At 44.6% G+C, this 10003-nt stretch overlaps 1 protein-coding gene across 1 annotated transcript; it reads right to left on the bottom strand.

The window, feature by feature from the left end:
- Positions 1-7995: 7995 nt before the first annotated feature.
- LOC310870008 (adenosine 5'-monophosphoramidase HINT1-like) lies at positions 7996-8385 on the bottom strand (the record flags this gene model as incomplete). The annotated part of the gene is made up of 1 exon (XM_083781013.1): positions 7996-8385. The coding sequence occupies one exon, from the start codon at positions 8383-8385 to the stop codon at positions 7996-7998; it is 390 nt and encodes a 129-aa protein (XP_083637139.1).
- Between the last annotated feature and the right edge of the window lie 1618 nt (positions 8386-10003).

Here is a 10003-nt window from a genome sequence, read left to right as displayed (position 1 = left end):
CAATATATAAAGGAAATAGGCCTACCCAAACTCAATATATAACTCAATATATAAAGGAAATAGGCCTACCCAAACTCAATATATAAAGGAAATAGGCCTACCCAAACTCAATATATAACTCAATATATAAAGGAAATAGGCCTACCCAAACTCAATATATAAAGGAAATAGGCCTACCCAAACTCAATATATAACTCAATATATAAAGGAAATAGGCCTACCCAAACTCAATATATAACTCAATATATAAAGGAAATAGGCCTACCCAAACTCAATATATAACTCAATATATAAAGGAAATAGGCCTACCCAAACTCAATATATAACTCAATATATAAAGGAAATAGGCCTACCCAAACTCAATATATAACTCAATATATAAAGGAAATAGGCCTACCCAAACTCAATATATAAAGGAAATAGGCCTACCCAAACTCAATATATAACTCAATATATAAAGGAAATAGGCCTACCCAAACTCAATATATAACTCAATATATAAAGGAAATAGGCCTACCCAAACTCAATATATAACTCAATATATAAAGGAAATAGGCCTACCCAAACTCAATATATAAAGGAAATAGGCCTACCCAAACTCAATATATAACTCAATATATAAAGGAAATAGGCCTACCCAAACTCAATATATAAAGGAAATAGGCCTACCCAAACTCAATATATAAAGGAAATAGGCCTACCCAAACTCAATATATAAAGGAAATAGGCCTACCCAAACTCAACTCTCAATACTAGTAAACCTGACCTTTTTTACATGGTCTGCTCTTCATCCCCTCTACACCAAACCGCTTTGGCAAAAATGAATGGCTGATCTACAAGCTCACAATGTACCCTAGCATCAGGCGTTGTGAGAGTGTAGATCTGTGTTGTTTTTTTATAAGCTAATGTTCCCCTCAGAAGAATAGGGATTCTAAGGGCCGATTCATACTCCTATTTTAGAGCCGAATAAAAGTCGGTTCGGTTCTGTAGAGCCTACAATGTGACGTCATTTGGCTCTGTAGAGCCTACAATGTGACGTCATTTGGCTCTGTAGAGCCTACAATGTGACGTCATTTGGCTCTGTAGAGACTACAATGTGACGTCATTTGGCTCTGTAGAGCCTACAATGTGACGTCATTTGGCTCTGTAGAGCCTACAATGTGACGTCATTGGGCTCTGTAGAGCTTACAATGTGACGTCATTTGGCTCTGTAGAGCCTACAATGTGACGTCATTTGGCTCTGTAGAGCCTACAATGTGACGTCATTTGGCTCTGTAGAGCCTACAATGTGACGTCATTTGGCTCTGTAGAGCCTACAATGTGACGTCACTTGGCTCTGTAGAGCTTACAATGTGACGTCATTTGGCTCTGTAGAGCCTACAATGTGACGTCATTTGGCTCTGTAGAGCCTACAATGTGACGTCATTTGGCTCTGTAGAGCCTACAATGTGACGTCATTTGGCTCTGTAGAGACTACAATGTGACGTCATTTGGCTCTGTAGAGCCTACAATGTGACGTCATTTGGCTCTGTAGAGCCTACAATGTGACGTCATTGGGCTCTGTAGAGCTTACAATGTGACGTCATTTGGCTCTGTAGAGCCTACAATGTGACGTCATTTGGCTCTGTAGAGCCTACAATGTGACGTCATTTGGCTCTGTAGAGCCTACAATGTGACGTCATTTGGCTCTGTAGAGCCTACAATGTGACGTCACTTGGCTCTGTAGAGCTTACAATGTGACGTCATTTGGCTCTGTAGAGCCTACAATGTGACGTCATTTGGCTCTGTAGAGCCTACAATGTGACGTCATTTGGCTCTGTAGAGCCTACAATGTGACGTCATTTGAGGTTCGGGGGGGGGGGGGGGGGGGGTACCGTCCTAAAGTCGGCTCTTCGGTGCTACTGAAACTTTCTGACGAGCCGAAATCATTTCGGCACTACAGCGCCGAAACAGCGGTAAAATAGGAGTATGAATCGGCCCTTAGTAAGGTTAAAGTGGTTCATGGAGGACATACAGTACAATCCATTATCCATCATGATTCACCAGGATCCTGGATGGCTTGATTCTATAGATATAAAGATTTTTGGAAATCTCCATGGGAAAAAAATGAAGTCTGGAACGATGGAACCAGAAAGTGGCTGCCACTGCACTGCTTAGCTCTGGTCTAATGAAAGTACAAGTAGTCTTTCTAATGACACAACCCGCCTTTGTTTTGGTGAGTAGCAAAAACGTTCTTTTTATTTACGCTAAAGACGAGAGGCTGGTCTACATTCATGCGAGCGGCGGAAGTTGAGAGTAACATAGCTCTAAATGCAACGCATTAGAGCTATGGGCCAGAGCTATGCCCTATACTGTACTGTACTGTACGTCCTCCTGTGTACAGTAGGTGCACATGTGCAACGTGCGAGAGAGAGAGAGAGAGGGGGGGGGGGTTCAAATGTTCAGAGACTGTGACATGGATGACAGGCGAGATCAGCATCTATTTGAGCTCTCTCTCTCTCTCTCTCTCTCTCTCTCTCTCGTCTATGAGAGAGTTTAAAAGGCATAATAGTTATCTTATCTGATGGAACCAGGAGAGAGAGGTGGTATGGATCCGCCCCGGGTCAGCACAGCAGCAACATAGCAGCCGCAGCACCGTCAGAACATAAAAAGTTGGAAGTCCATGAACAGTATATAGACGTGAGATAAACATATCCCACACTTACTATGTATGCGTGTATATGCATTATTGATGTTCACCGCGCCATGAACCAGATAACAATCATCAATATTCAGAAAGGTAAAGGGGGGTTTTTGGGAACGGCGGCTTTGCTCACATATTTTCTATTTTTAAGCCATTTTGGGCGGGAACCCCTTTTGGTGTTAGCATTGTGTTATGCTTTAGCTATTGAAAAAAATAGCAGACCTACAAGCTCGTAGCGCGCCACCGAGTGGCGCGCTACGAGCTTGTAGGTCTGCTATTTTTTTCAATAGCTAAAGAACGACTGACATATAGAAACATAGCTTTTTCAGAAAACTGTCAGGATGTAGAAGACATTTATAGAATCTGATCTCAGGTCAGCATGGGTTAAACGTGTTTCGTATACACTATTATAGGACTAACGTATAAATCTGGTTAAAAAGGATGATGTATCAGCATTAAAGCCTAAGTGGCACCATGGCCCACAGCATTATGGCTTTTATTTTTTTAGTCATTTGTGGGATTTTTAACACAATAATTCAGTGGATAATTCACACCCAACTATACAGTAGTGCTTTTTTTTTTTAAAGGATTTCTTTCAGGTTTCTCTCTCTCTCTTTTTTTTTAATGTGGATCTGAATCACATGACTTAGACTTAGACTTAGTTCCTCCCGTTCCTATCAGAACATTGGGCGACGAGTCCTCTCCATTTGCTCCGGTCTCTGGCGACCCTTCTTGCTCCGTGCCAGCTGACACCCATCTGGCTTTAGGTCTTCCTTCGCCGTCTGTCTCCATGTCTTAGGTCTTCCTTAGCTGTCTGTCTCCATGTCTTAGGTCTTCCTTGGCCGTCTGTCTCCATGTCTTAGGTCGACGCGTTGTGAGATTGTATATCTGCTATTTTCAGCATGCAACCCAGCATAAAACTGGATCTCTTGTCCACTAGTCCCTTCCTAACATTTTAGTCTAGTTTTTATTTGTTGACGAAATTGTCAGTATATTTAGTCTTAGTTTTAGTCATCATAGATTTGTTTTTATTTAGTTTTAGTCAGTCAAAAAAGGTAGTCGACGAACATTTTTAGTCTTAGTTTTAGTCGACGAAAACAACACTGATCCAGTCCAATGCCACACTTGCCGGTCTCTCTCTTGGCAGTCGGAGTAGACGTGCCCATCCATTCTCCTTCTCCTTTCAGAGACGATGACAGACAGTGGTGCTGCTACCCCTGCCCTTCTCATCACCTCCTCGTTGGTCTCTGCACGAGATCCTCAGGATGGATCTGAGGCATCTTCTGTGGAAGACCACCAACTTGTTGGTGGTGTTGGCTGTCTTCGCCCACGTCTCACAGGCGTATAGGTCGCTGTTGGGATGACCACTGACGTGTAGAGGCGTAGCTTGGTGGCCGTAGAGATGGTTTATAGGTCGCTGTTGGGATGACCACTGACGTGTAGAGGCGTAGCTTGGTGGCCGTAGAGATGGTTTATAGGTCGCTGTTGGGATGACCACTGACGTGTAGAGGCGTAGCTTGGTGGCCGTAGAGATGGTTTATAGGTCGCTGTTGGGATGACCACTGACGTGTAGAGGCGTAGCTTGGTGGCCGTAGAGATGGTTTATAGGTCGCTGTTGGGATGACCACTGACGTGTAGAGGCGTAGCTTGGTGGCCGTAGAGATGGTTTTTAGACGACCAAATGTTGCGGAGACGCTGAAACACTCACACTGCAGCTGAATCACATGAAACAGTTCAAAATGAAAAGTAGGCCTACACCCCACTGTGACCGAACATGAACTGGATTTATTTTCTTCACAGAGAGCAGTGGAACGTACGTACATGGTCCTGTCAGAAACGTACCTCTGTCATTCTGTCTGTCTGTCTGGCCATGTCCATGGGCCTTAACCCATTTAGACCTGGGAAAGATTCTACAAAATGTCTTCTAAATCCTGACAGTTATCTGAAAAACGTCATGTTTCTATGTCAGTCGTTCTCAAACATTTTCATGTTAAGGACACCCAAGATTATTTGTAATTGGCCGCCGACCCCCATCTGAAAATATGTTGTTCCAGTGACCTCCCCTAGAAGCAAAGATTTGAGTTAAAAACGGTTCGCTCTGAAAGAATATATTCACACATTTGGGGCACATTTAAACAAATTTTCAAAAATAGCAGATCTACAAGCTTGTAGATCTGCTATTTTTCAATAGCTAAAGTACAACATAATGCTTAAAACTCGGTTCCCGCCCAAGATGGGTTAAAAAGAGAGAATGTGAGAGAGACTATACTGGAGCCGGAGTCGTGATGGAGTCTAAGGAACAGTTTACTCATGGTTTATTGATGCAGCGTTCTCTCTGTGTCTCTGTTCTCTGTTTTATGATCAAAAGGTAGCCTCAAAGAGGAGGCAGGGACAAAATAAGAGTTGCAACGCCGTGCGCGCGCACACACACGCGCGTGTGGGAGAGAGAGACAGACGGAGACAGAGAGAGACAAAGAGAGAGAGAGAGAGAGATTAAGGGTATGAGAAAATACGACGCACGCGTGAACGCGATATAGCAAGTGAGCGAGATGAAATATCGCCACATAGACACACTCATACATGTGTTCTCTGGGTTCCAATCAAAAGGCAGAAGAAAAAAGAGAGGTTGGGAACGAGGCAAAAGAAAGATATTCAGTCAAACTAGGCATAGAGGGTGTGTGAGGGACCAGAGAGAGAGAGAGAGAGAGGGGGAGAGAGAATACATCTGGGGGCTGTGACTGACTAGCAGGTGCAGGGCTGGGTGGAGGAGGGGGGGTGGGGGGAGGAGGGGAGGACGGGGGTCCTGATCAAGAGAAAGATCTCACTTGTTTAATCTTGAGACACTTCCAGCTACTGAACTATAGCGGCGCTTTGGTCCGCTGTGTGGCTGTTTTGTGATTAGGAGTCGACGCGTTCATCTCCTCTGCTCGCTCTCTCTCTCTCTCACTCTCTCTCCTCCAGCCTCGACTCCAGAGTTGATTACTGCTCCGAGAAGAGGGCCCTTTGTCACCCGCTTGTTAACCCATTTAGGCCTGAAAAAAAGGCTTCTAAATCCTGACGGTTTTCTTAAATACCTATGTTTCTATATAGGCCTACTGTATATCACTCAATATTTCATGTCAAGGTCCTCCGAGACCCCCCCCCCCCCCATCTGAAAATATGTTGTTCCAGGGACCCTCCAGAAGCAAAGATTTGAGTAAAAAAAAAAAAAAAAAAATACATTCCAAATTTGAGGCACATTTTCACGATTTTTCTAAAATAGCAGACATACAAGCTCGTAGCTATGAGCTTGTAGATCTGCTATTTTTCAATAGCTAAAGCATAGCATAATGCTAACACCAAAAGGGGTTTCCGCCCAAAAGGGGTTAAAAACCTGACTCCAGTCATCTTACGGTAGCAGCTACGGTAGCGGCTACGGTAGCGGCAGCCGCTCCGCGTTATTCAACTGCATGAAGTGCAGTATTACAAAATGAACCACTTGAAGCCCCTTATGGTTTGACGTACGATACATCAATATTCAATGTACCGTACAGTACAGTACAGTACAAGGGTTGTAGATGAGCTATTCAGCATTTCTAAAAAGAAATGTGAATAATTTTGAAGAATAGAATAGAATGGCATGCCTAAAATAAGGGTGGCAAGGTTAAAGTATATAGTTAACCAGCTTATGACAATCAGTTTAACCGTAACCTAAAAAGAGTATAAGTATACATATAATACAATTAAGAGCATTAAGTATCCATATGATTCCAAATGTATTTACATTATTGAAGGGGGAGAGCCGGGTCGGTTGACGCACATTTTACTGATCCCTCCCTGCACAGAGATTAATTAATTTCAAGTAACCAAACTTTTTTGTGAACAAGACACACTTGTCCTCTCCCATTACCCCGAGTGTTTTTCGGCAAGCAAAGTGATCTTGCTTTTGGCAGGACGAAAGGTTTTGGCAGGACGAGAGGTTTTGGCAGGACGAAAGGTTTTGGCAGGACGAGAGGTTTTGGCAGGACGAAAGGTTTTGGCAGGACGAAAAGTTTTGGCAGGACGAAAGGTTTTTGCAGGACGAAAGGTTTTGGCAGGACGAAAGGTTTTGGCAGGACGAAAGGTTTTGGCAGGACGAAAGGTTTTGGCAGGACGAAAGGTTTTGGCAGGACGAAAGGTTTTGGCAGGACGAAAGGTTTCGGCAGGACGAAAGGTTTCGGCAGGACGAAAGGTTTCGGCAGGACGAAAGGTTTCGGCAGGACGAAAGGTTTCGGCAGGACGAAAGGTTTCGGCAGGACGAAAGGTTTCGGCAGGACGAAAGGTTTTGGGCAGGACGAAAGGTTTTGGCAGGACGAAAGGTTTTGGCAGGACGAAAGGTTCTGGCAGGACGAAAGGTTCTGGCAGGACGAAAGGTTTTGGCAGGACGAAAGGTTTTGGCAGGCTCATAGCGCGCCACCGAGTGGCGCGCTACGAGCTTGTAGGTCTGCTATTATTGAAAAATCGAAGAACGACTGAATTTTTTTAGAATCTGATCTCAGGTCAGAATGGGTTCATCAGACCAGTGTGTGTCCAGTGGAAACCTCGTATGAATCTGATCTCAGGTCAGAAAGGGGTTAAGGTAATACAGTCTAGGTCAGGGTTCCCCAATAGGCGGCCCGCGGGCCATTTGCGGCCCACAGAGCGCCCCCTTGTGGCCCATGAAAGAATTTCTTTTTTAAGGGTCCCAGATATAAATGGCATTAAATGGGGGTCAGTAGCCTCTGCATGTCAAACTGGGCATCCTTTTCAAATGGGGTCTTGCCCTGAAAATGAATTTTCAGGGCAAGACCTCGACCTCGCGCGTGCAGACTCGGCCCCCAGCCTGGTACGCTAGTCAAAATATGGCCCTTGAGGAAAATTAATTGGGGAACCCTGGTCTAGGTGAAGTTGGGCCCAAATACATGGGCCTCTATGGAGCTATGGGGTTTTTTTTGGGCCCAATGACAGACAGCGCCACAACAGGCCATTATATGAACTTTCAGGAAAATCCCGATTTCCTTAGTGGCTTCACAAAATATCTGTCTGACTGCCCCCCTGGTTACAACAGACAGTGGCTGATCCAGAAGGTGATTATGGCTGATATAACCCATTCTGAATGGGCACCCATTTTGGTGTTAGCATCATGTTATGCTTTAGCTATAGCAGATCTACAAGCTCATAGTGCGCCACCGAGTGGCGCGCTATGAGCTTGTAGGTCTGCTATTTTTTAAAAATCAAAGAACCACTGACATTTTTAGAATCTGATCTCAGGTCAGAATGGGTTAAGGAGAAGGGGTGCTGGTGGGGTCAGGGTCTTAGCCGGGGGGCCAGGCCAGCTGGCGTCCCCCCAGGACGTGGATGTGGATGTGATAGACGGACTGGCCGCCGTCCGCACCGTCGTTGACCACCACCCTGTAGCCTTTGGCCGCCAGCCCCACCTTCTCAGCACACTTCTTGGCCACGATCATCATGTGACCCAGCAGGGCGGCGTCACAGTCCTCTGCCTTAGACAGCTGGGAGATGGGTTTTATCGGGACGACCAGGAAGTGAGTGGGCGCTTGAGGGGAAACATCATGGAAGGCTATGCACTGATCATCTTCGTAGAATATCTTCGCGGGGATTTCCTTGCGTATGATTTTGGCGAATATCGTGTCTCCTCCACCCGGCTGAGCGACCTTTAGCGCTTTAGCGATCTCATCGGCCATGTTGGCGCTGAATGGACTCCAAATGTAGCTTCTTGACTTTTTAATAGGGGGAAAATAGATGACGTCATAGTTTTCTTTGACCGCTGTCGAGATCATGGATTTCACAACGCCACGCCAGACTTCCCGGTCCTTCATTGCCATCTCCAGTCCCTGCTTACTGATGCCTGTGTCCCTATAGCGATGACATCATGTGTCCCCTATAGCGATGACATCATGTGTCCCTATAGTGATGACATCATGTGTCCCTATAGAGATGACATCATGTGTCCCTATAGCGATGACATCATGTGTCCCTATAGCGATGACATCATGTGTCCCTATAGCGATGACATCATGTGTCCCTATAGCGATGACATCATGTGTCCCTATAGCGATGACATCATGTGTCTCTAGCGATGACATCAGGGAACGACAGTTTTCTACCTCTGGTCTGCTTTGAGGCAGGACTCCAGAGAAGAAGGGAAGATATAACCTCATTGTCAGCTCTGTAGCAGTGGCCGGAAAACTGTGTTCTTCTGGATCGGACTATAGTGAAGAAACACGGGGAAGTTTGCCGTATATTAGTTTAGTCGATGGGTGGCTCTTCCAAGACAGATTTTGCGCTCTCATTAGAAGGCGGGTGTAAGTGCCATACAAACGTTTAAGTGTCTCGAAGCCAGATTAGAATAGTCTCGACGGTCGTCCTAAATATTTTTACTAAGCTGTTATGACCAGATCTTATATGCATGTCATTGCAGGCTGACCAGGCCATACCCTTCCTAGTTTGAAAGTCCTTTTGGGAAGAAGATATTCAGAGGAGTGTTGTTAAGTGTTTTATAATGTGGTTATTGTTTGGATTTGCATATATTTACGTATTCAGTTTTGGTCTCGTTGAGATAAAGACCAACACAGTTGGAGGCCTGCTCAAGAGACTGAAGGAGAGCCTGAGCGTATTCCAATGATTTGACTGATAAGCGCGATGTCATCAGCGAAGTCAGTGTCGTCAGGTATTTAGCAGGATGATGAGAGCTTCCCCTAGGAAAATTTGATGAAGATGACTGACACCAGTAAAAAGTTCCAACACTTTAGGGGTGAAGTTGAAACTACGCAAGGTTAGGGTGGCAGTGCTGTAGGAGAATTTACCCATGTTTGTTTTAAAGCGCAAATAACATGCATTTTAAAACTGCTTTTAATATTTAATATCATATTGTCTATGTCCCTCAAAGTTATTTCTAATGGTTTGAGCCTCAATCACCACTCTGATATAACCAGGCCTTGTCATTTATTTCTGGACTTTGAAAGCAGTTTTAGCTGCAGTACCACAATGTCCTGAGGTGGTGGGGGTGCTGATATGCAGATTATTTAATATTTGAGTCATTATAATACTCATGCTAGATAAAACCAGGCTTGTTTCCATTCCATGCCAGCTTGGAAAATCAACAATGGTGGACATTGTAAACAAAGTGGAAATGCAAATTTGGAACTGAAGACTGAAGAAGGAGGAATTATACAAAGTAGGGTGACATTGATGACATCACGATGAGACCAAAATCAGTTGAGCTGTTCCTGAGAGCAATTTCCATTAAAACACCCATATGATATGAAGGCCTGATTGTTCAAAATTGGTTATTTGTGGGGA

Source organism: Protomyctophum parallelum, assembly GCF_964188405.1.
Source record: "Protomyctophum parallelum genome assembly, chromosome: 14".
Taxonomy (NCBI): domain Eukaryota; kingdom Metazoa; phylum Chordata; class Actinopteri; order Myctophiformes; family Myctophidae; genus Protomyctophum; species Protomyctophum parallelum.
This window is presented reverse-complemented; position numbering and strand designations above follow the sequence as displayed.